This window comes from Scatophagus argus, chromosome 5 (assembly GCF_020382885.2).
Source record: "Scatophagus argus isolate fScaArg1 chromosome 5, fScaArg1.pri, whole genome shotgun sequence".
Classification (NCBI taxonomy): domain Eukaryota; kingdom Metazoa; phylum Chordata; class Actinopteri; family Scatophagidae; genus Scatophagus; species Scatophagus argus.
In genome coordinates this window covers 10,867,960-10,894,624 of record NC_058497.1, presented here as the reverse complement: position 1 = coordinate 10,894,624, position 26,665 = coordinate 10,867,960, and the positions used below count along the sequence as shown (strand labels likewise).

At 41.0% G+C, this 26,665-nt stretch overlaps 2 protein-coding genes across 2 annotated transcripts in view; one reads left to right on the top strand and one right to left on the bottom strand.

The window, feature by feature from the left end:
* The window catches only part of megf6 (multiple EGF like domains 6), a 53,516-nt gene that overhangs the window by 14,339 nt on the left and 12,512 nt on the right, over nt 1–26,665 (top strand). Inside the window, exons 5-23 of the mRNA XM_046389545.1 lie at nt 4,258–4,380; nt 7,540–7,662; nt 9,083–9,208; nt 9,709–9,831; nt 10,576–10,698; nt 11,438–11,575; nt 11,690–11,812; nt 12,208–12,330; nt 12,455–12,706; nt 13,196–13,324; nt 16,296–16,424; nt 17,307–17,435; nt 21,265–21,399; nt 21,921–22,055; nt 23,151–23,276; nt 23,576–23,707; nt 23,949–24,077; nt 24,255–24,386; nt 24,649–24,777. Of these exons, the coding sequence (XP_046245501.1) occupies nt 4,258–4,380; nt 7,540–7,662; nt 9,083–9,208; nt 9,709–9,831; nt 10,576–10,698; nt 11,438–11,575; nt 11,690–11,812; nt 12,208–12,330; nt 12,455–12,706; nt 13,196–13,324; nt 16,296–16,424; nt 17,307–17,435; nt 21,265–21,399; nt 21,921–22,055; nt 23,151–23,276; nt 23,576–23,707; nt 23,949–24,077; nt 24,255–24,386; nt 24,649–24,777 (2,559 nt within the window). The remainder of the gene's footprint in view (nt 1–4,257; nt 4,381–7,539; nt 7,663–9,082; nt 9,209–9,708; nt 9,832–10,575; nt 10,699–11,437; nt 11,576–11,689; nt 11,813–12,207; nt 12,331–12,454; nt 12,707–13,195; nt 13,325–16,295; nt 16,425–17,306; nt 17,436–21,264; nt 21,400–21,920; nt 22,056–23,150; nt 23,277–23,575; nt 23,708–23,948; nt 24,078–24,254; nt 24,387–24,648; nt 24,778–26,665) is intronic.
* Nucleotides 15,723–20,763, bottom strand: LOC124059511 (EH domain-containing protein 2-like). Its single transcript, XM_046389546.1, has 6 exons — nt 20,179–20,763; nt 19,893–20,069; nt 19,614–19,711; nt 18,803–19,215; nt 18,529–18,693; nt 15,723–18,443 (listed from the first exon to the last, which is right to left on the bottom strand). Exons 1-6 carry the CDS (start codon nt 20,397–20,399, stop codon nt 17,886–17,888), a joined length of 1,632 nt encoding a protein of 543 aa, XP_046245502.1. The 5' UTR covers nt 20,400–20,763; the 3' UTR covers nt 15,723–17,885.

The following is a 26,665-nucleotide window of genomic DNA, read 5'->3' as shown; positions in this document are numbered from 1 at the left end:
TACTTTTCTACTCTGGCACTCTAGTGTATGTACAACAATGACTAGTAGTAGGACAAAACTCCAATTCAAAACTCAGAACATCTAAGTATAAGGTCTTAAACTAAGGTCTATGCACATAAACTGTTGGGTAACCTAGACAGAACACCTGTTGTTTCACATCTAAGTTTTTGAAGAAATGTTTTGAAGTTTTATTGGAGTTTATTCCTTACCACTATCAACATCAGTCATTAGAGTCGGACAGAATTAATTTGTGAACTTGGGTGCAGCTAAATAAAGCAGTGACAATATTTTTTGTCTGTATACACAACAGACTTCCAGTATGTTCAGAAAATCTACTTCTATGATATTTTGTCTTTAAAGCTCAGTCCCTTAAGTCTCTCAAATGATGACACATTGTACACTATATAGACAAAAGTATCCAGACAGACTGCTTTATGGGGCTGTTATTCAGGGGTTGGCCTAATGCTTCAACATACCAAGACATTTTGGTCAATGCTATGCTTCCAACTTTGTGGCAACAGCGTGGGGAAGGCCCTTTTCTATTGCAGCATGACTGTGCCCCAGTGCACACAGCAAAGTCCATAAAGACATGGTTGGATGGTTGGATGAGTTTGATGAGGAAGGACTTGACTGTCCCGCACAGAACCCTGACCTCAACCCCATCAAACACCTTTGGGATGAACTGCAACAGAGATTGTCAGCCAGACCTTTTCGTCCAACATGAGTGCTTGACCTCACTATTGCTCTACTGCATGAATGGGCAAAAATTCCCACAGAAACACTCCAAAATGTTGTGGAAAGCCTTCCCAGAAGCAAAGCTGTCTACATATTTAGGATGGGATGTCATTAAAGTTCCTGTTGGTGTAATGGCCACCTGTCCCAATACTTTTGTCTATATAGTGTAGTTCAAATTTTCTTGGTCCAAGATTCATCACAATCACATCTCAGCTATTGTTGTTCTTGTGTAGAAGTGCTTTTACTCCAGAATAATGTTCCTTTGATGACTGTCATGTTAAGCTGGAGATGCAGCACATGAATGATGACTCTGTGAAAGACTAAACCACAAAGTCAAAAATAGAAAACTTCTGGATCATAAAGTATTGAATTTCCTTCTTTATTTGAGATTTCATGGTGATGAGTTTTGGGTAGTCTTTATAAATGCCTTGACAGGGCCTGGGTGAAAGTTTCTTCAAATTTGGTTTTGCTCTCTGTTTGGCATCTTGACAATGCAAAATGACCCTGAACTGATATGGAGAGCTCATTAGGTCTCTCAAGAGCTGTGGGATCAAAGTGGAGATGTGCAAGGGGGCAAAGCCCTGAGGTTACAGACTCATGTCACCTCCCTATGAGCTAATGAGAAGTCCAGAGCAGGGTTGTTTCCATGTGTGCAACTATGTATATGTGCATTTTTGAGGGTTAGACAAAAGGTTACTTAGATTCCCCCCTAGTGAAGGGGAATGTGCTGAATGCTGGATTACTTTGTCAGTGAAGGCTTCTAAAGGCCAAGACAAGACAATCCAGCCAAGGAGGCCAGCGAGGAGTTTAAAAGCTACAGTGAGCAGTGTCACCTCAACATTTGCTTATACTTTGCTGAGGAAAAGGTTGTTGTGTGTATACTGCACCTCGGGGCAGTAAAGACATTAAGACATCTTTGATCCTTGAAAACAGTGCGCATAGCAAAAAAATTGCTCAAATATATTCCAAGCAAAGTAACTATTCTTTATCTTTCAGTATAACTATGGTAACGACTCTTTCAAAGACTGTAACCAGAGAGACAGCTAAGAAGCAATCTGTAATAATGTACTCAGTCGATCACCTTCTATAGAAATTCCTGAAAGTCTGCCTCTACAAATGACTCAGATAACATTGCCTGCCCTTAGAAACCAAGCGTGGGTGTGGCCTGAAAAACAAATATGGCGACCCATCCTTAGTTTCTGAGGTCCTGCAGAAATCCAAAGATTGAGGCGACAAAGTATTGCTTTTCTTCTTGCCAAAGTTCCCGCAACAATACCTGCTGCAGACTTAATTACACAAGATCAGGAGATAAACTATTATTACCCTCTAATAACTACTATGGAAGCGAAGCCTTTCGCTTGTTGGTTTGTTTCATCTACTCTAACCAATATTTTCATGTCTCTTACTCACCACAGGGAAGATGCTGTATGTGGGAAATACATGTGGTTGTAATGAATCAGCACAACTCATTGAAATTATGTGCTGTGCATCCCATCAATACAATCAATCTGAACAGAATATCAATAATGCATCTCACATGGTCAGCTGGAGACAGTGTTGCCCTGATGGTTTTGTGGCAACTTCATGCAGTAGCTTTGTAATTATATTTCTCGCACAGTTTTAATCAGTGTATTTTTTATTCATTCATGTACACAATTATGGAGGCGGAGATGTTTTATCTGAGCAATAGGTGATCTTTGTCATAGCCTGTTGTCTGTTTATAACACTGACCAAGTGGTCCATGCACCATATTATACCTTTCCATAAATATCTAAACATCACTATATTTAGGAAATGTACCACCACACTGTTACTATTAAAGTGTATGCTAAAAACCTTAATTACAAGTTTGCTGATGATCAGATGTAATTCAGTGTTTATTAACAAACAGCCACAGGCAGCTGTAAGTTTCGCAGAGGGAATATCTGTAGTTTGATGCTGATTATGTAGGCTGACCTTGATTTCTCATGAGCTCTTAATTAAGGTGCCAAACATCTTGTTACAGTTAAGTGTCTCTTCCTCTTGCTGTTTTCTGTCCTTTTATGTCCGAATTCTCCAAGTTGTGCTTCTGAAAGTCACTGAAAGATTAAAAAAAAACGCAAAAAACAACTTGCTCAATGCACAGATGCACAGCCAAGGGGCCCCGTTAAGTCTTTTCACAGATGGGGACGAAATACAAAATAGCTTTTACTTCCCTCCTGTGTTACTTTGGTCCTCCTTTAGGTCCATGCAAGTGCAATACATTTCTCTGTCACCATCTCCTTTTTCCAAATCAAACACACGACACTGTATCGACTGTGAAGAGGGTTGGCTCTGTTGCTGCCACGTGGACAAGAACTGCACAGAAGCAGTTTATTTTCTACAAGAATCAAGTTAAAGTTCACACAAAGGGCATTAAATTTAATCCTGTGTCCAGGAACATATGGCATTTCACACAAGACAGTAATAATAATCTGAAATTATTTCTAGGAATTCAGCCTCACCTGACATGCAGAAGTGGTTCCTCTTACCTCCTTTTAATACATCTACAGTTTCAGCTTACAACAGAGGTATGAAACAACAGTAGGAATACCGGTACATGCATTTTTATCTTAGTTACCTAAGAAGGTTGCCACTAGTAAGCAGTTTAGATAATAAAAGAAACTCAATATCAGACTGCACTGGAGCACTTTTGCAATTAATCACAATTTATCACAATGCTTTTCTTTTCTCCTTTTTCTTGAATGGAATGTGACCTCTGCAAATATTTAATCAGAAAACTAAAATTAAAAACTACTTTAACATTGTCTGTTAACAATCTTTGGACAGTGATCAGTCTAATATGAAAAATTGGACGCTTGTAGCTGTATTGGTGTCAACCGCTATTAGCACATATCTTTTGTTGCTGTTGCATGCATTGGAACGTTTAAAGACATTCTTGGTGGTGATGCACAGTGATAGGAATCATTATACAGCATGACAACAAAGAGACCGAGGGTTTTTGCTGTGTTAAAGAGGTAAACAAGGAGCAAACCTGGAAACCATTTACCTTAAGAGACAAAAAAGAACATGGGAAACATGGGAAGATCATGAGAACAGAGTGGGTGAAAACACAAGACTTGTTTGAAAATGGCTGATTGGATTAGATACACACTAATGACAGAGTGGAAGTACTGACATATGTTTTATGAAGTGTAGGTAGGACATTCTGGGCTGTTTTTGGTCTACATATAAAGAATTCTCAATGCTAGTTTATTGAATTAAGCTGGTGAACCACAACATGTGGGAAAATGCAAGTTATAGCTTCTCCCGTTTCACCACCAGGAATGCACCGGTTCTTAAAGACTGGCAACAGACTCACTAACAACACTTTGGTTTTTACCTCTGGGAGGTAACTGACATCAAAGAATTTCTGTCACAGAGTTCGCAATGAGAGGCAACGGCTTCATGATTTCCAAAGTGATAAGTTAAAATAAACTCTGGCTGCAGTTTTTGGGGACTGTTGCAGTTAGTAAAACTGACCTGTTAATCTGTTTCTTTCAGATGTTAATGAATGTGAAGTGCATGAAGGGGGCTGTGAAGGGTTCTGTTGCAACACCATTGGCAGCTACTACTGCAAGTGTCCTGAGGGCAGAAGGCTGGGGCCAGATGGCAAAGCATGTCATGGTAAGATGAACTCCTGGATGTAGCCGGTGTGCACAAACATGGACGGCTCACTGCCCTGCAGGGAATTCCTGTGCTGTTTTTTAAATGTTAGAATATAAATGAATTTACCTGGTGTTAAAGATGTCTGTTATCTTTTCAAACAAGCATAAAATGTCACACATTCTGCCTACTATGACATGTCTTAAATGGAAATAGTATTCAAGTGGTGAGCGGAGGCCCACATAAACTCTTTGGACAGCATTCAATTAAATTTAGCCACTCTATATCCTCAGCTGTTCTTGGATGCTTAATGTAGTATAGGTCTTTGTTTCCAGTTTTTTAGAACAAAAACATGCCCATGCACGGAAAGATCAAGACAAACAGCTGTCTCTAATTCTACAGCTCCACTTAACAACAAGCTCAGTAACGGAAGAAAATCTCAGGTAGATTTGACATATTTTAACATGATTGATTAATTTTAACTTTCTAACTGTCAGCCTACCTTTAATTCATGCATTTACTTTATTTTAGCGTAGTACAAAACAGAACTTTGTAGCTACTGTAATTTCAAACAAAAAATAATTTGTCATTCTACATATTTATGTAGAATGACATAAATATAAATACACAGCTGGAAATACACATTACCAAAGTGTAATAAAAACATGTGTGTCATATATTCTAAATGCTTAAAATTAATGTTTGCATGTTGGAATGAATGACCCTCATCACCTTCAGTGGCCCTCATGCAGAAATATGTAGTCAATCTAGGTCATTAGATTAAAATTCTCGAGCCTATAGACCAGCTGAAGACCTACTTAACTGTCTAGACCTCAGGCTGTAAAGGGTTGAAACAACCACGCAGACAGCCCCACTTTCAAATAAGCTTCTATTCTCAGACAGCATGCTTTCTCAGGTTGGTCCTCTCATCTAACAGAAATATGTCGAGTTGGTGTCGGTCACTGAGGCCCATTTGTTCGTTAGAGCCACAGGTGTGAACAAGTGCCCCTGACCTTTAAACTTTAAGACAGGATATTGTCACTTGCTAATAATTTAAAGTCTGAAAGCTAACCGGCTGGAGAAGACAAGCGGAAGCAGCTTGAGCAGCTGTGAAGTTCTTCTTTTACAGGTTTTTGTGTGAATTGTATGTGTGGTCGTATTTATTGGTGAGTTTGGGTTTGAGCACTTAAAGTAAAATAAAGCTGTTAAGTTTTTTGGAGTTTTTTTTTTTCGTGGCCTCTCTTAGACATGGAGTCTACTGTACTGCACAGCTTTTAACATTAACTAAGATGAAGATATAGTCAAATTTGAAATTATTTGATCAGCCACATCAGCCATCATAATCACTGAACAAATACATATGAAAAACCCCATCATGTAAGGTAACACATTAAACACACTTTTGTTCTCACACCAGAGTGCCTCCAGTCCTCTTCTGTTTTTAGTAAATTCAGTTCCTGCGGTGCTCATTCTGAAGACCACCTGTTTTCTTTGTGCCACCAAAGCTGGACTCCTAAATGTTCAGCTGGGCACATTGTCTAGTTGCAGAAGCTAGCTCAGCAGCTTCGCTTAGAGCCAGACGGTGTCACGCGATACCATTCAGACCTCATGGCCCTCGACCTCTGACACCACCACCACCTCACCCAACAGTGAAAAGCAGCCATTGTGTGTCTCCCATTGAAATCCTCTCACATGCGGGGACCAATAAGTATATTAACCTTGACAAACCTCCCCCTGCGTCTATTGTTTTGCATACTAGACATCCTCTACAATAGCTGCTATAATGTGTTAAAATACAAAAGAGCCCGGAATGATAGGATGGTTCATGAATATGTGATTCTTCACAGGTGGTTTTTAGTGATTAGTTGTTTCAGCACTCGGGCAGATGTCTTAACAAATTAGGGGAATGAATATGAATTCCTCTAATTTGATCACACATTGCAGGGTATGAAAAGGATCCTTTTACAGGAGGAAAGCCTCCACACTGAGAGCCCCTCCTTCCTTTAGCTCCTTTTATTGGAAACAAGCTAATTAAAATAGTCTTGGGATCATTCTGGAGAGAGCTTTTCCCACGGGTCTGTCATAGACGCACACAAACACGAAAACACACATGCAAACTGTTTGAAAATGATTTCTAATATTTGCACTACAGAGTAAGTGCTTTGACCTCTGAGGAACTCAAATGCATGCTCAAATAAATTGAACCACATGTTCTTCATCTTTAACACCCCCCCCCCAAAAAAAAAAAAAAAAAATTAGATGAATGCAACATTATTTTCCTCTCCTTGCATATGTCTACTCTGTCATCTGAAAAAGCCCTTGTGAGTCAGAGACGACAACCAGGAAGAGATCAGGGCGATGTGTGATCTGTTATCCAGATGTGTATTAAAAATCTGATTGTCTTTGAGTAGAGTCTTCCGGTACGTTGTCTTCTCAGTTTGCTTTTGTGTCTGTGCAACATGAACTTCAGGCTGACGCACGTGCAGCTACGTGCAGCTCTAAAGCAATTAACTGCACGCATGCTACTGCACTAACAGTGCGATAAGCTGTCCATTCAGAACACGGGGTCAATGTGGTACTGTGCTAATGAAGCAGGTGTTGATTCAGTGTCTTGCTCAAAAGCACTCTGACACAGTGGCTGCCATAGGAGGAAAAGGACAGAATTTGTAAGAATGAAAGAGGTGATTGTTGGGCTTAAATGTCACTTACACACCAAAAAGTAGATCTCTGTAAAAGGTAAAACAGACCAGGAATTTGAGATCTGGTTAAAATTATACAAGTCCTTAAATCTGCAATACTAAAAATGTGTTTTTTATTTTATTTTTCTATTTCGCTCACCACAGATGGAATGTTTAATTAGACTGCCTAAATGTTGGATGTGAGATTTTACAAAGGATGTAATAAATGTCTTGTTTCTGAAAAAGCTGCTCAATTTAAATTTTCATTCACTGACCAAAGTTCTCTCTGTTGTCATTCAGCAAAACCCCAGTATTTAACACACAAAATGAGTCAAGCAGCGAGGCCGTTTGTATGGGCTCCTAATTTCACCATCAGAAGCAGACATTCAGTTCTGATGTTTTAATGTCTGCTAAAGTGGGTCTTGTTATTGTGCAGTCTTGTGGTTTATAACAATATTTGGTTATGAATACTGAATTGTGTCTGGGATGTGTGTGTTTTCAGACGTAAACGAGTGTGATGAGCTCAACGGAGGATGCCAACAAACGTGTGTCAACACACCTGGCTCTTATCACTGTGAGTGCAGCGAAGGTTTCCGCATGCATTCTGATGGTCGGACCTGCATTGGTAAGTTCCAAACAAAAGTATTTCTCACATTTATTAAAGCCTCTCTACTTCTTCCCACACTCTGCACTTTTCATTAATCAATATTGATGGATAATTTCCAATATTTCCTCAGAGGTGTAGAGAGAAAAAAAAAGATACAGTCCAGCATTTTGTCTTGCCAAGTGCTGGATAGAAGATTGACACCTCTCTTGTATCTGTATGTCCAATATGAAGCTGGAACCAGCAATCACACGGTCGTTGAAATCTCTGCTGGTTGCCTGACAACCTCACATGCCAAGAAGTCAAATTATCATTTCTTACTCATTGGTGTTTGTACAAATTAAGCGAACAAGATATAAATTGAACAGAAAGACCTTGGAATGGTTATCTATCTTTTCATCTAACTCTCAGCAAATAAAGGAATAGGTGTGTTTCCCGAGCTGATCCTTTAAAGACAACTCGTAGTACAATTGAAGATATAGTACAAATATGGACAACATATAGGGTTTTAGCCTAAATTTTGTATACTACATTGAAATACTCTGCAAAAACAGCTGAGACCTCCTAGGACCACCGTGGTATACAGCATATCCACCAAAACATATTATTTATTTTTTTTGCATTGTGTTTTTGTATCACGCTATGATCATCCAGTTCATAAACTTATCAACTGGACTTCTACTATTTTTCCTAAAGGCTGGCTTTTTCAAATTTTCTGGTCTGTCAGGATGCAAAGATTATAAAATATGAATGCATCAGAACCACAGCTATCACCTCTGTCAGTGTCAGCCAGGTGTGTGAGAACACCTGGAAGAATCTCTACATTAAAATGAGTTCAGTATCACTTTAAAGAAGAGTGACAGACCTCCAAGATGAATCCCAGTGTGTAGTGGGAAATTCCAACATGACTTGAGCACAATAAAACCTGCAGGTAATGAGAGAATTTGTTACTTGTTGAAAGTCAGTACTGCTCACATTTTTTGACCACAGCTTTGTGGCAGAGGATAGGGATGGAAGGATAGCTAATTGTGTCTGCTGAAGTCATCAGTGTTGAAAGCCAGCCGTTCTATCGGTTTTACTGCCCGTCTGTGTCATCATGTCTGTGTTTAGAGCACCCAGAAGGCAGAGGGCTGATATTCATATTTGGCACATCATTAAATCACAAGAGTAATGGGATGGAAAGATCATTAGAAAGTAACCAGGGGTACCCACTGGACCTGGTGAGAATGTCATTTTGCAGTTTTCAACCTTCACTCAAGTGTTTTCCGTAATTGCACAGCTGCAGACTCTGAGGTGTGAAAGCCATTTTACATTGCCAACAAATTAAATCTGTTGGCACATATCTGTTATCCTGTGTGAGTTAGTTAGTTATGTAATTGGTTGATGGATTTCTATGCTTATTTATCCTCTGTGTTTCTGTTTTGTTTTGTTTTAATTTAAGCTGTAAACTCTTGCTCGGTATTGAATGGAGGATGTGAACACAAGTGTGTGGACATGGGGAACAATCACCACAAATGTGAATGTCGAAAGAACTACCAGCTGAAGAGAGATGGGAGACACTGTGAATGTAAGTTATTTTGCCAGCAGATGTTCAGATAATGTAAGGATATTTCCGTAATCGCTGGACAAGCAAATGAGATGACATCATGTTCCCGATATGAATTAGATGCTAATATTGGACCAAATTGCAGCAGAAATAGGGATTTTTGTTGCTGATGCTAGCCTGTAAGGTAGGAAGCTGCAGAGAGGCGAAGGATTTGAGAAACAGCCTTGGAAGCACTGACTGTAAAGTAAAGAGACACTATTCAGATTTCTTCTCCTGGATTTTGAAATGATTCTTGTTTGTTTTAGGGTTTAGACATCAGAGCTAGACTCACATAGTACAGGAAGCCATTATGAATGGGAAACTGCGAAGTCACATGTTAATCTGAATTATGTGCTCATGAACTAACCAACAAGGTCAGAGAATCACCTGCTGAGTGGTGGACCTGGCTTCATTTCTCTCTCTCTCTCTCTCTCTCTCTCTCTCTCTGTGTGTGTGTGTGTGTGTGTGTTTGCGTGCATCAGTGAAGGACCCCTGTGAGGACAGGAATGGAGGCTGCACCCAGCTGTGTCGTTCAGAAGGCGGCCGGGTTCACTGCAGCTGCCGACCTGGTTTTACACTGGCTGGAGATGGCAGGAACTGTGAAGGTGTGGAATCGCACACACATCTGCACACTGCACATCCACACAAGAAATTAGAGAGCGGATATGTCAAACAGTTTAAGAGAATGACATTTCTGATTTTTTTTTTTTTATGAAGCGCAGCTGCACTAAACCTTTTGGAGAGCAAATCTGCATCTTTGAAAGACTGACGCTGGAAAATATTCTCACATCTCACTAACATTTCTCTTGTTTCATCTACTGTATGTAGTGAAAGGAGAAGCCAAAGAAATCTGAGAACTGACAAAGCCTTCCTGCTGACGTGTTTGCTACCCTGTTTTGAAATACTTGCACATCCAGATTTTTTTAAGACTGTATGGAAGCACAGTGTGTGTGTTTTGTTCATTAACCTCTAGTGCCAAGAACTCAGCTCCTAACACAAGTTTTGGTGTTTTTTTTTATTCTCAGATCCTTTCAGGTACTACTGACTGCGCCCCAGAGCCTGACACCCTAAACATTTGTAACTCTGTGCACTTACTGTGTGTGTCAGATGAGGGCACTGATTTGGTTTATGGGCTACTTTTGTCAACATTTGTTTTTTAAAAAAATGTTTGTTACTGTCACCCAGGCCCTTCTGGTCCTGAGAGTAAACCTTGACTTGGCCAAGAGCCTCTTGTCAAAGAGGACTAGAGGACATTTATTAAATGCTCTGGACCTTGGCTATGTCTCAATATGACCCAGAGATATATTCTTATGTGGTTGTGTGGCTGTGTGTTTTATTGTCTCCTGTAGACATTGATGAGTGCAGTTCAGGCCATGCCAAGTGTTCCCACGGATGCGTCAACATGCTGGGCTCCTTCAGTTGTGTGTGTCATCCAGGCTTTGAACTTGGTGCTGATGGCAAACAGTGCTACCGTAAGTGAAGACAGTAGGAAAAAAAAATCAGCCTTCGAGAAATTGCGGCTGCTATTAATCAAACTGGAATGCCTGTAGCAATGCAGTGCAGTGTATATAACTACACTGTAAACAGGGACAAAAATGACTGAAAGCATGAGGAAGCACACTGCTAATCATGACAACATTGTTGACAGGTTTCATTTTTGGTTTTCAGTAATCACAAATGTAAAATCTTCTCTGTGGTAAACACACCAATATCTGCTCAGTGTCTCATGTACAACAGTTTGATACTTTGCACTTTTGGTTAAACAGTCCTGAGTATTTTTTTTGCGTGACTACAAAAAGAAGAATTTATGAAATCTGTCAGAAATAAGCGCTTAATAACATGCATGCTTGCAATGGGTGAGTTCTCTTTTCCCTGAAAACATAATGAGTTTGGATACACCTCAAACAATACATCAAAAATGACCATTCTAAATGCATGGTAGTCACAGTTGATATATACATAAGTATACTTAAAAAGCCAGAGATGTACTTTACTTTTCTCATTTCATTATAATGCAAATTATATCTGTGCTCAAGAATGGATTTTGTTCTGTGCTTAGGAATGGAGTTTTTCCCTCTCTCCTCATCTGTAGTTTGTAATTACAAGAATGAGACAAACCAAAACATTCCTCATAAATGCCCCATGACATTGTCCTGATGTTTCAGCTCTGGTTATGTACTTAAATTGTGGTTTTGGTCGTCTTTCCTCCAGGCATTGAGATGGAAATTGTCAACAGCTGTGAGAAGAACAATGGAGGTTGCTCTCATCACTGTGAGCACACCACCAATGGCCCTCTCTGCTCCTGTAACCACGGCTACCAGCTAGACCAGGACAGGAAGACCTGTGAAGGTAAGAACTTCCCTCTTCATTTAGACTTTCTTTCTTTCACTATTCTTTCATTTTCATTCACTCTCTGACTTTCCATCTGATGCAACTAACTGTACCACTGCGTGCCTTCCTCAGATAGTGATGAGTGTGTCAGCGGGGAGTCCTGCTGTAGTCACTTCTGTAGAAACTACCCGGGTGGCTACGAGTGCAGCTGCAGAGCTGGTCACAGACTAAATCCAGATGGCTGTGGCTGTGATGGTAAGAGTGCTGGATTATTAGCAGTTTACCATGTCTGGTGCTTGGTTTTTTGTGGCACATTTATGCAGCACACAAATTCCCAGTGCACAGTTACTAACCGAAGGAAATTAAACTTTTTAAGTCCCTTGGAAAGCACAATGAAAAAAAAAAAGAAGAAAAAATCAAGAAAGAAAAAATTTTGCTCACTCCTTACTTACTTACTCCAAACTTTGTAAATTCTGGAGCAACTGCCTGATGGATAGAAGAAGTCAAATGAGTTCTTTGAACTAAATCAACAGTAATGTCTTGATTGGGGAAAAAAAACATACAAAGCTCACACAAACTCTATCTGAACGGTCGGTCTACCATTGAACCCTTTCATTATTTTAGCTGTTGTTTATGTATTCTTCTGTTAGACATTGATGAGTGTGTAGCAGAGACCTCAGGCTGTGAGCACTACTGTGTCAACACCCTTGGAACATATGAGTGTTTTTGTCGATTGGGTTTCCGCTTGGATCAGGACCAGCACTCCTGCATATGTGAGCTGACTTTTGTATTACAGTCATCCTTCAATTGAATAGCTGTTTTGGCATCAGTTACTGTTTATGGACAATTAACGTCTAAGTAATTCAGCCATCTAAAATCAAATTCGGGTGTGTTTAGCGCTGTATGGCAGAGAACTAGAAGAAGAAGAGGAGGAGGACGAAGAAGAGGATGAGCAGCTGGAGGTCCACAGATTACCAGACCTTCTGTTTCGCAAGGCTCCTCAGCTTCTGCAGTACACAGCGGCCTTGCACTCCCGTTACGGCAGTGATGATGCTTATGATGATGATGCTAGTGATGATGGCGACAGTGAAAAAGAATATGAGACCCAGAGGGAGCGTCGAGGAGAGCTCACACTGGACAGCAGCATAGGTACAGTAAAAAGTGCTGTAAGTTGTACTCTGTAAGTTGTATGTCTGGGGAGAAATGGCCATATATTTGTTTTGGGCAGCACGGTGGTGCAGTGGTTAGCACTGTCACCTCACAGCAAGAGGGTTCCAGGTTCGAAAGCCCGGTCTGGGCTCTTCTGCGAGGAGTTTGCATGTTGTCCCTGTGCCTGCGTGGGTTTTCTCTGGGTTCTCTGGCTTCCTTCCACAATCCCAGAAATATGCATATTAATTTTGTTATTGGCTGCTCTACAGTTGCCCCTAAGTGTGCATGTGTGGTTGTCTGTCTTTGTGTGTCAGCCCTGTGATTGACTGGTGACCAGTCCAGGATGTACCCTGCCTCTTGCCTGTAGTCAGCTGGGATAGGCTCAAGCCCCCCTGTGATCTCTATGGATACGTGTTATAGCAATTAAATGTATGTATTAATTTGTTTTCTATTGAAGTTTTCAGACCTGGGACTTTCTTCTTTTTTCAGTGTGCCTTGATGGCTCTTTTGGGGACGACTGCACCGCGAGCTGTGAAGACTGTGTGAATGGAGTGTGTAGTGAAAACAGAGACCGATGTGAATGCTCACCTGGATGGACTGGGATTGTCTGCAACGCAAGTAAGTACAATTAATTACACATTCTACAGTTTCATCTGTGCGTTCTGTCTTCGCAACACAAATTCAAGACTCGCAGTGGGTTAAACTCAATGCAACCTTGTCTTCACCTCCTCAAAATCCTGGAACGTGGAATTTTCCTGAGGGCCTCCCTTCAGATAAAGTCGGGGAAAAAAGCATCACTTCATTAGTTTACATGACCAGTTTTATTGAATTCCTGAATGCCTATGGGATTATGATTATGTTATTTATTCCCAGTGACACTCAACAATTGAGCCTGTAATGACATAACTTCAGATTACACCAAACACATAAAAGGTCTGACATATGGCGTTTATTATTTTCTGACGGAAAATTGGGAACAGTGAACAGTAAACATTAAAATTGTTTCGAACTTCTCTGGAGAGACCTCTGTTTTAAAGTATCCATGGACTTTTCTTCCAGAATGTCCTGCCACTTAAAGGAATGGTGTGTAATTTTAGGAAATATGCTTATTCACTTTTTCCTGAGAGTTACGTGAGAAGATCAATACAGCCCTCATATCAGGCTTTTAGTTAAATGGGAAGCTAAAAGTGACTGGTTAGCTTTGCTTAGGATGGAGACTGGCGAGAGGAACAGCTTACCTGGGTCTTTCCAATGGTAACAAAATCTGACTGCCGGTACCTCTGAAGCCCACCAGGTCACACTTGTTTAACTTGCACAAAATGTACAAAAAAACTGAGTTTTTGTTGCTGTGTTGCTACTAAAAAGCTCCATAAAACCATAGATTATGGTTTTGACATTCTGGCTTGCGTGCTGATGAAACAAACGATCTATAACATACTGATTAGTGAGATTTAGAGACTGATACATGACAGTGGTACCCTTCCTATTCTCATCTGACTTTTATTAAAGATATGAATTATTAACTAATATGAACTATTTCTTTAAAAGTTTGGTGTCCTGAATATTCCATTTTTTTAGAACTTCAAATATATATGACTGGCCAAGACGTGCATGGACAAGAGACTGAAAGAATGAATAGTTGAATCAATAGTTCATGACCAGACCATATACAGGATAATGCATGCACACACATACACACAACCTGGTCTTTCCCACAGGACACATCCTCTTCTAAAACCATTTGAACTACCCATAGCAATGGGGTACTTTCAGACAGAGATGAGATAGCTCCCAGTGTGCATCGATCCAGGGCCATGTATCAAAACCTGTCGTCTCCTCAGCGTGGGAGGCTTGGTAGTTTATGGGCTCCACAACACAAGAGCACCGGGGGAATCAATCTATCTGCTACTGGAGTGAGGCCAGGGCCCACAGCACGAGCACAGCCTGAGGCCAAGGATGTCCACTACTGGGTTAGGAAGCAAAGCTCCATTGTTCCCATCCAGCTCCATGATTAATGGCTGTCTTTGGTCTGAACCAGAGTCAGGCTGGTAATCATAAGAGGGGAGCCACGTGGGACAAGTCTGTTAGAGGCAATCTGTCACTTTTAGAAATGCACTCCTGAAATGGCGGTATTCAAATGCACACCCTGGAGGTGATGGATCTGGACATGGGCAGCATTTTCAGGTAGCGAGGATGAGCCATATTACTGCCTGAAGCAAAGATATGGGAGATGCAGGGAATTACATAGTGGTCCAAGGACATAACACCTTACCTCATTTGATAGGTGTCACCTTACTATCTTATTTTTTGAAGTTATAGCTACTACAAAGCAAAGTGAATTAAATTTGAATTAGTAGAGAAGTTCATAACATTGATATTATGTTGTGCTTTTAGTTGCTCAAACAGCACACATCTCAGTTAGAACTCAAAAATATATTTAAAAGACCTGAAGCTTGTCTGTCTTCATCTTGTTTTTGTGATGGATTACAGTTAAAGAATTGTGGTTTTTATTTTGATGTACCTCATCAGTGCACTTTACTTTTTGCTAGTACTTTTTCTAATCATCTCTTGGCAAATTTTCATTGCTGTCTTAGCACTGATTAGATACTGTATGTAGTTGTGGCCAAAAAGAAAACCAAAAACCTTGACTCATAGCCCAGAGGTAACTTGTCAACTTTTTATATTTTCGGCAGAGCAATAAAAGTATTTTGTGCTATTTAAACTGCTGTGTGTTTTGCTTGTTGCCTCAACATGCCCTAAGAAACACCAAGTATCAGTTCAATCCTTATGAAACAGAATGCCACATATGTAATAACTAGTGGACAATGGAGAATAGGACCCAAACACATGACTCAGGAAACAAGCTTCAGTACAACTCATAATCTAAAATTCTAAAAAAAACAAAAAATAAAGGGGAAATGGAAATACAGAGGCAAAGTGAATTAGGCAAAGCAAGAGTCCAAATAACCAGGAAGGCAAAAAACACAAGGGCACCCTGGACAGAATGACACAGAGGTACATAATAAAACTGACACAGGGAAGATGAGATGAGAGATGTGTCAACACAACCCTCCCCACTGTACAGTTCATTTATTTGGTTGCATCTCGAAATGCACACAATACTTTTGATTCAAGTTTGTGAAGCTCCATTGGTATGACAAGATGCTGCAATGCCATAGATTATTTCAAACTGGTTTACCTTTACATGGACGGATATATAACTGCTGTGAAGAAAGTGCGACATGGGATTTAAGAAGACGTTCCCAGGGTGGACTGTAACACCTAAGCATATCTTAACCCACCAGCTGGTTCATGTTGTAGTTGCTAACAAGGCCAGAGAGCTTAAGAGTGTCAGGAGAACACACGCCATGGGGAAAGACAGGATGGAAGGTGGAAGTGTTTACTGACTTCTTAACACTGGTGCATAACCCTTCCTTTGACTCTGTTTACTTTCTCTTCTCTCATATAAGTCTGTGATTCAGTGTGAAAGGAATTCCTCACAGTTTGATTCATGAAGTCATACTACAACTATTAAGGTGTCACTGCCCTTTCCCCACGTTTCCTTTTTTTTTAATTCCCTACTCTCCAGCTTGTCCACCGGGGACCTATGGGCAGGCCTGTAACAGCCTGTGTCGCTGTCAGAACGGAGGCTCGTGTGACCCTGTGACCGGGAAGTGTTTGTGCCCCCCTGGGGTACAAGGCCTGCTGTGCGAGGATGGTTTGTATACATACATTCCTATAGACACACACACACATAGGTGTGAATATGACCAGGTTCTAGGGCACTGGTTCCAAACAGTTCTTGCTTGTAACCTAATTTGAAAGAGTATCTCCTTAGGAAGCTGTTGTAGGTTGTATTTCTATAAAGTATGAGCAATTCAATCGTTCAAAATTGTGTGTTTTGAACAAATTTCAGAGGTCTCAAAGGGTAAAACTATATTATTTCACAGGTAAAAACTACTTGTCAATACTTGGACAGTCATCTTATGATGCATTATTTGGTAGCCCTTGACAGCTCATGAACTCCAGAGGAGTCATTTCTAAAAATTTGTTCTTGAACTTAGACTTCTGTTAGTCTAAAAACTTTGCTTAAGCAGGTTCTGAGAATCCCAATTGTAACTTAGGCACCAATGATTTATAAATTTCAAGTCAGCTTAAACTCACTGCACCTGCCTTGCGATTTGCTCTTATGTGAAGCCATCACAAATGAGGTTTTAGACATTTAGAATTAAAAATGTACCAAAAGAGGAAATCTTTTTGTCTGGGGAGATCATGGCAATGGTGGAGGAAATTTGAGCCAGGCGACATATATTATTCAGTGGACTAAATAGTGGGATGACAAATTCTATTAAACAGAAACATTCAAGCTCAAGAATGCAGTTCGAAAACATGCAAAGTGATGCATTGTGCCCATTGTGCTCAACATTCAGTGTGTGCTGAATGTGTTCTGACACTAGCACAGATGTTCTCTTACAATCTGAGACATGCACAGTATCCCGATTTTTGATTTTATCTGTGATCTTGTTTAAATGTTGGCCTTTGCTGGAGCTTGCTTTAGAGTAGGCATCCTGTCCTGAAGCGACATTGCTCATGTTTACAGGTTGTCCAAGGGGTTACTTCGGGAGGCACTGCAGAAGAAAGTGCAACTGTCCCAACAATGGACATTGTCATCGTCTGTATGGAGGCTGTCTGTGCTCTCCAGGACTGTATGGTCGCTTCTGCCACCTGCGTGAGTACCAAGCTGACTTTATTATAATGTTGATAGCATTATGGTAATGATGATGATTACAATATCACAAACAATGATATTACACTGGCTCGTCATCTTTACAGGTTTAATGCCATTGACTAAAAAATACAATATTGTTTACGTGAGGTATGACCAAACACACAGCCCAAAGGAAAATTCCACCCAAATGAAGTTAATTGCTAAATTTTTCTTTATCCCATGGATATTTGGATGCAGAAGTGAAATGTGTGATGAAAATATGATGTGAAAAATTTGCAGGGATCAAAACCATCATGATGTTAATATACAAATGCATAACATGAACAGGTACTATACACTTTTGTTTGTAAACAACAAACTGCTATTACCAGGTTTAGTTATATTTAGGAAATTATGTACAAATTATACAAATACTGTACATGGATCCCCAGCTTCATTCAAATGACATGTTTACTCATCACTGGCTGTACTTAACCGCTTTGACGGTGGCACCAGGTGAGACGGCAGCTCTCGCGGGAGCCAGTGACCCTCCAGTTTTCCCTCAATAAGATGAACTGCCAAAGCAAATTCCTCATTGTCCAGCATGCCGTCACCATCTACATCAGACAGCCGCCAGATATGAGCTAGCACAGAGCTGGGCAGAAGTGTGGTCATCATCCACTCTCTGACTTTGGAGCCACTCAGTTTGCCCTCACTTGGACTGAGGTTGTAGAAAATCTCGTCATATTTTGGCTTGAATTTCTCCACCGCCCACTCATCGAAATCTGCCTCACTGCTCTCGTCATCTCTGGGGAGTTCCTTGAAAGGGTCTTTCCTGTAATGCTCAGGCCTGAATGTTCCCAAAAAGTCACCGTCCAACACACCAGGGAGAGACTTCTTTCTCAGTTCTTGTTGTTGAAGTAAAGGCACCAGATTTGCTATGTCATTGCTCAGGAGTTTATCCAAGGAAGCCATTAGACTTGGTTTCAGGGTCTTGAACTTTGAGAAATCTTGACCCAAAAGTTTCTCCTGAAAATATGTGCAATCACATGTAAGGCTCACAGAACATAATTAGGTAAATACATTTTAATATATGCATGTATATACATTTCACCTGCATCTTGGTGCAGTCGGGGAAGTCGCCAGCTGGGACTCTATGTTGTTGCTGAATCTTGGTGAAAATCACAGGTAGCTGGTAAATCAGATTGTGCTTCTTGCTTTCTTTGCAAAAAATTGTTGGCATCTCCTGCTTCAGATAGCTGATAATGTGGGCATGAGCCTGGGAGGGGACAAAGCTTAAATGAAATCTAAAATCACCAAATTTACATTTAGGTTTGAAAATATTTCCCCTAAGTATAGGCTGCAAATAAACAATGAGATTCTCTTACCCTTACTAAGCGTGCTCTCCTCACCAGGTCATTCAGCTTGCGTACAGCAGCATTGCACGGCAGGTTCCTTATGTCAGCCAAAAGATCCTCCTCCTCCAACTCTATCAGCTGGTAGTGGTCACATATCTGCCGCGGCTCTGACCAGAAAGATCCGATGTAAACCCTCAAGATCTCAGGGGTTCGGAACACTTTCCCCAGCGACCACATGAGGGCGCCGTACACTCTCATGAGTTGTTGCGAGTCCACCCTGTCTGCTTTGTTGAGAACCACACGCAACTTGTCCTCATAGCCACACAGAGCCCCAAAGGCCCGAGTGAGCTCATCAGAAAACTCGAGTTTATGTGCATCAAACAGCAGGATGATTCGATCCACACGCTCTGCGAACCAACGCAACACTGCTGGAAAGTCATAGCCTGGGGATAAGGAATGAAAACACAAGGTTTTCATTAACGCTGTGTGTAACGGGGCAAGCCTCGCTGCCTCAAGATCTGGAGGAACATGCAACACGTCCCAATGGCCCTTGCTGGTTACACCCGTAGATTAATGTGTCCGTAAAACAAAGGGAAGGCTGCTCAGTTACTCACTGATTGTCTCCTTCCAACAAACTGTGATATTACTTTCATCTGCGGTGCTTCTGACTTTTTTTGAATTATGTTTGGGTTGAGGCATTTCTATTGTATTGCATCTTCTAAGACTGCTCTCTTACCAGGAATTTAAATCCTGCTGACAGCAGTGATACTTTTCCAACTTTAACTGTCACAGACGCCTCCTGACACTGAATAGGAAAAATCAGAAAAGTATGTTGTCTCACCTCGACTCAGTTTTCTTTTAGCAGCAGTTAAGATGCCCGGCGTGTCGATAATGCTGATACTCTCAAGGACTTTATTTGGCACCTGAACACACTGAAACCTGCACAGAAAAACTTAATCAACATAAAGCCTTTCTTTTCTTACTTTCCTTCATTTAAACAAATAAATAAGGCTATTGGAATGTCACAATGTTTATTCCTTTGTTACTCTTCTCTTCACTCTCCCTCCACCTCCCTCTTTCTTCCTATCTCTCTCTCTAACTTTCTGTTGATTCCCATCACCTGTTCAGAAAGGCATTTCCAAAAGGGTCGAGGTTGCGAAAGGGCTTTTTGGGATCTACCGTGAGGGCATTGCCGGGGATGATCCCTTCCACTTCTCCGTACATGAGAGCAGTGAAGGAGTCAGTGGTTGGCTCTGGCCCAACTCTGCTACCAGGAAAATCTTGTTCTATGAGATACCTGAAGCCAAGCAAGTTCAAACCACCATTACAAACATTATTACCCCCAACTCACCAGGAGAATACATCTGCCAAACTGCAATTTTAAGCATGGATGTTCTGATTCTTACCTGATAAAGGTTGTCTTTCCTGTTGAGTACTGACCCATCACCAGGACCATTGGTTTGTTGTCAAAGTCTGCATCCTCGTAACTTGGAGAATGAAACTGATGGAAAGAATAATACTTCTCTATCGGCAGCAGCCTTTTATAATAAAGATTTCTCAGCTCCTCTGTCACCATGTTGACATCCCCGAGTGTTTTAGGGTTGCTCCTAAGCCTCCGGATGGACATAATGATGAATTTCTGCTCTTAATTTCTCAGTGTGGAAGCTGCTCACTCTTCTAAGACTAAACTGAATGATGGAAGAATGTGCAGCAAGGAATATTATCAGATTCTCACAGCTGTCTGCTCCATCCTGCAGCGGGACATTTAGAGGGTGGAGAGGGTGTAACCAGAGCCTGCAGCTGCACCTAACATAAAGCCAGCGTCGAGAGGGACAGGGTGGAGTGGAGTTTTTGTTGCTGAGTTGGGACAATGCTGGCAAAATTCATGCAGATTTATTGTTCTCAACACTCAGAGGGGACATGGCAGAGCTTCAGTTTTAAAGCTTTTGCATATGCTCAACGTGTCTTTGCTCAGTTCTTCTCTGACAACACAACAAACTTTGCAGGAAATTGCTTGCCTAAACTGTCATCATTATTTACATTATTTACTCATTGTTATACAGTAGCAAGGACGCATGATGCACCATAATTTTGGATGAAGTTCTGTAAATCAAGTGAAACAGGAGCCAGCGGTCAAATGACTTCTTGAGCTTGCAAAGTCTGATGTTGTGATAACATAGTGGATGGGTGTGTTCGTTTGGCTCATACTAAAATGTAATCTGATCATACAGAAGGCTTAAAGTCAACATTTTTTCTTAATTAAAACTGACCACCTAAACTTAAACACACAAAAATTCTATTTGTTTTCCTTGAATCATTATTGTAAGTTTTACTTCTTGCTATTCATCGGAAAAAAGGGTCTAATTCTTATTCTTGTTTATTTTTTTTCACAATATCGCACAGACGTGAACATATTGAAACCATTCATCTCTGTACGTCAGCCGAACTCATTCTTTTTGTCTGTTTGAAAACTGGTCTCGTCCGGCCCTCAGCTTGTCCCAGGTGGACGCACGGCGCAGGCTGTTCCAAGGAATGTGACTGTGTTCAAGAACATTCCACTGGCTGTGACCCCAAAACAGGGAGCTGTTTCTGTAAAGCTGCATACCACGGCCCGCGGTGTGAGAAAGGTATAAGCACTTCCCCAAACACCAACTCATTTATCCAGCGACAGCTTTGGCACGCAGCACCGTCAGAATGAAATGGTTCAGATTTGTATTTGCTTACATTGCATCCACCCAGCAAACATTTTCAGGTCAAGTGCCAAACTTGAACCTCTCAGCCACAAGTTGATTTAGTGGCTATATGACCATCTTGACCATTTGACAGCTTCATAAAGATTCAGGTTTATTGCCCAGTGCAGTAACAGGACTATAGCTGCAGTAATGTAAGTAGCCGAGTGGAAATATGCTTTTAGCCCTGTGTTTTCTTGCAATTTTGACATGGTACATAATGAAAAATGGTTTAGGAAGTTGCTGTGATTGACTACAAAATCCAGGCTGTGGTTTTCTCAGACTCATTCAGTCGCTGGTTATGATTTTGCACACCAGTCTTTTACAAACTGTTTGTAAATGTGTTTTGAGATTGTTCCTTAATCTTTCCCCTTTGTTTGTTTGTGTGTGTGTGTGTGTGTGTGTATGTCCCAATGCAGAATGTGAGCTCGGCTTCTTCGGTACAGGCTGTGAGCAGCCATGTGACTGTCCAGGTGGAGGGTCATGTGACCCCAGGACTGGAGAGTGCAGCCAGCGATGTCCTGCAGGCCTTCATGGAGATAAATGTCAGCTGGGTGAGACAAAAAAAACTGCTTTAATACATTGTGCTTCTCAATGCAGCTATAAATATTCTAAGGTACTTTTCAAGGAATGTAAGAAGCAGTAGTTTATTTTCGGCGCCATTTTTGTTTTAGAGAGACTTTCGAACATCTGGCATGCAACCATAAGACCGTTTCTTAAGTATTATGGTAACAGAACTGCTAATAAATGACTTTCCATATCAAAGCTTGACTCCACAGCACCCTCGTGTGGCCATAGTTTTTAAATCAAAGGCTCATTGTGGACACACTTACCGTAAGCATGTGCGTGGATATGAGAAGTGCGTGGGCTGGCACGTGTGTCGACATGTGTGGTTATCGTTGCACACTTCATGCCTGAGTGAATGTGTGCCCTCTCTGATAAACTATGTCAACACAAATTATTATGGGTGAGTTTCTGAATTTCTCCCCCTTTGTCACAACCTTATTCAATTTGCCAGTAAATCTTTCTTTATTCTGTCCTTTTCTATTTATTCTCTGCTACCTTTGATGGATTGAGTGGATTTAGTATGTGACATCAATAAGGTTCGCTGTTGAATTCACCTGGTCAGTGCAGGTGCACAGCCGAAAATATGAATGTTCCTTCACAGCAGGGTGTTCTCTCTGTTTACTCTGCCGGTTGATGGAAAGTTCACCCCTTCATATTGTGAAATAAAGTCATACAGAATACAGTTTGTTAGTCTCTGGTAAAAACATGATTTTGTGTCTCCTAGGAGCGGACTGGCAGAGCAGAGTTACAGCTTGAATTCAGTATGTCAGCACAGTCCAGGCCTTGGCTTGCTGGGTTTGTCAAAGCCAAATGAAAAAAAAAGTTAGCCACATTTTCTGGCTTGAATTCAGCTGGAGTTGCAGGCCAGGTCATGACAGGGGCGATTTACTTGCAGTTACTACCGCAGAAGCTATTGGCAGAGGCTGAATAAATAAAAAGAAAATTATTACTGTATATTTTTTCTTTTTCCATTTTTTTGCAATATTGCACAATCCTGTCTTGTGTTTGTGTGTGTGTGTGTCACACTGTGTCTGTTGCGTTCTCCCTTCTATTGAATGCTTTAATCCATTGTGTGTTGCAAGCTTGCCAGCCCAGGAGTTACGGTGAGAACTGTCGTCTGACCTGTGACTGCAGAGGAGCCCCATGTGATGCGGTAACCGGACAGTGCATCTGTCCTGCTGGGAGGACTGGACACTCCTGTCACGAGGGTGCGTTTATTTTGTGTGCTTTTTATGCTCCATTGTCTCCCTGACACTGTAAGACAGCAGTATTATCTGTAACCCACTGAACTACCAAGATGTTTTTGTCTGTTGATGTCTCAACTCCAAACCAAACCAAGTAGAATGTTGTCCTTTGCTTTGTAATAGTGAGCATTAGGGGCTTCACAATTTAACTAAAGTAAGTGGCTTACTGCTCACTTAATCTGAGAGATACTTGATGGTCAAATTTCTTTTATGGGCACATGTACTTGGCAAATAAAATTGATTCTGATTCTGATGGTTCCCAGACTGCCCTGATGGATTCTGGGGGTTGAATTGCCAGTCTCCTTGTCCTAAATGTGAGAACAGAGGTTCCTGCAACAAAACAACTGGTGTGTGTGACTGCAAGCCAGGCTTCATAGGAAACCTCTGCCAGAATGGTGAGTTTTAACCTGTCTTTGTGACTTTACACTGTCACTCAAGAAAGAAAAGTGATTTTCTTTGTCTATCAAGGACTACTACTAAATCTGTTGTGTTTAACATCAGGTGAGTAATTGGTTGAACCGAGAGTTTGCAGTTTGCTGACTTTGATTATTTTAGTGTTTAAAGCAATTCGTTGAGATGTTCCATATGTCTGTCACAAATGTGTGCATGATCCTAGGAATGTCATGTTGTGTACAGATTGTCCTCCTGGTTTCCATGGACCAGGCTGCTTAATGCGCTGTTCATGCCACCCTGAAGCTACTTGTGACCCACAGACTGGACACTGTGTCTGTCCTCCTGGCAAAAGAGGCCGCGATTGCACAACATGTAAGAACTGTAATTGTCCTTACAAAAATTGTCGGTTACTTCAGTGTTTGTTAGGTTTTAAGATATTACAGAAAAATTACAGTGAAAGCAAAACATTCAGCATTTATTAGCAGTTTTTAAAATACTTAAGAAAACCTTGTGCTCAATTGTCACTGTGCTATTCACTGACCTTTACAGCATGTGAATCTGGTTACTGGGGCCAGGGGTGCATCAGTAAGTGCCGGTGCAAAGAGATCTCTGTGGACTGTGACCCAGTCACTGGTCAGTGTGCCTGTGAGGCCGGCTTCACCGGAGACCACTGTGTGGAGAGTGAGATAAAGTATATTTTATTAAATGCTGCCACCTAGGGGTCATTTTCACTTATATGATCTTTTGAGTTGATGTGCATATTGAATGCTTTCAGTTGTGTATCTCAAGCTCCAGCAGTTCTGATGACAACTACATTATATCAAGTACCATTTGAATTGAATTGACATTTCTAACCGTCAACATCTGGTTATAACTTCGAGATTTAAAATATTGTTTTTGCTAAATCATTCTTTATCTGCCTGCCTCGTGTGTTCATTGTTAGAGTGTGCGAATGGCAGCTATGGGCAGGGATGTGCTCAGCAGTGCCAGTGTCAGAACGGAGCCCTGTGTGACCATGTGAGTGGAGCCTGCACATGTTCACCTGGATATGCTGGCACTTACTGTGAAAAAAGTAAGAAAAGTAAGATTTCTTTTGTTTCAAGCATAAAGTGGCAGGAATGTATTAGATTTGCTTATTTTTCCTTAAAACTAAGGAGACAGGTGATCTGAAGCCATCCTTCATCTCTCCTTCTGCCCCACACACACTCAAAACACTCCATCTTGTTCGGATTTGCTGCTTTGCTCTGTATTCCTATATATATTTTTTGGTTTTAAGCTGATGGTTGGGCGACAGAAGCTTAATCTGAATACTTCATCATGGGCTTTAGGAAATTCTATATGCAATTATTATTATTATTATGTGCCTTTTTTCAGATCAAATGATAAATCTATTGATTCAGAAAATAATTGTCATATTAATTGAAATTAAAACTATTCATAAATTGCGGCCCTAAATTTCACATCGGATATTTTTTGTAAAAATTGAATTGTTGGCAAAATTTTAATCCTTGAATGTGGTTAAAATGAATTTAACAGTGAAAGTTTTAGGACACTTAGCCAAGTTACATTTTACTCTCATATCCTTTGTTAAACTGTCCACTTTGACCTCACTAAACTTTGAGGGGACAAACATGTTAGCTCATTGGGTCAACCGCATCCCCACCGATGGCGATAATTCTCTCCGTTACAGGTGGTGCTGCTTGTTTTTAACTGCTAATACACTAGAGGGCGCTGCAGAACATTCTTCTAATTTTCTCATCTCTTCCTCAGTTTCAGTGAATCATCACACAGATGATTCATCCGATTGTCCATGTAATGTCATAAGCAAAACCACTTTAAAACCACACAGATCCTAAGATATAATTTGCATTAGTCATTCTGGGATACATGGGCTGTATTTTACAGGCTGCAGAGTGAAGCATCCTGCCATAGCAAACCCTTCATGTAACTAATACTCTTCTCATCGCTGGGATATTTTTACTGACCCGAAAGACAAACCAACAGTCCAAGAGTCTTAACAACCTAATAGATTTGTTCTTGATTATAGTCTTTTAACTTCAAGTGGCCTCTTGTTATTACAACGTGTAAGATTTAGTGCAAGTGCACTACCAGGCTTAGAAACTCATACCACCTCTGCAGCACACGGGGGCATCGTAAATCATGGCCTTGTCACACTAGAACAGAGCTTCACATCCGCAGTCATAACAGTCTGATGGCCTCAGACGCAGACGTCACTCTGATTGGATGTTCCTTTGCAAAGAGGGCTATCGGTCTGACCAGATTCTGTTTTCTGAAGGCCTTTTCTCCTCAAACAGAGGTGTCCAGTTTCTCAGTCTTCTGATGGGCCTCTTCCTTCAGGAGAAGTCAGGAAGAGGCCTGGGCTGTGAGAAGGACCAGATCTCTCCAGTTCATCTGTTTCACAGAGTTAAAATGAAAAGGGGTGACATTCCTTCGGAGTGTTTAATCCACACACTGCTTTCTATGCGTCTCAGGAAGATTGTTCCTATTGCAAATGCATAGTTTCACTGAGCATTGTTGTGCAGCTGAGGTTGATGCGAAGCATTTCTGTCAAGTTTTGTCAGATGAAACAAACTATTGTGCTGGCTTGGGTCCTGCACACCAGACCACTTCTTCAATTAACACGCCTCATGCTCCGTTTCTGGTCTACAGCTTTGATGTTTGCATCAAAATAGTTCATTTGGTCGCAGTAAAAAGAGCTCTGGCTTGACTGGCATCACACATCCGCGTCATTGTCAAAGAAACTAGGTTGTTTTGTTGTTGCTGTGTTGAACTCTTTCAGTATATAGACTCTGAATAGCAACAGGAAGTTCTATTCTATGTTCTCTCTATCCGCTCTATTTCTGTGGTCTGCTCTCCCCGGCTGTGTGGTCCCTGGACCTGCTTTATGGGCTGACAGCAGTGGCTCTTACACAACCAGGGATCTGGAAATAATCCTCCTG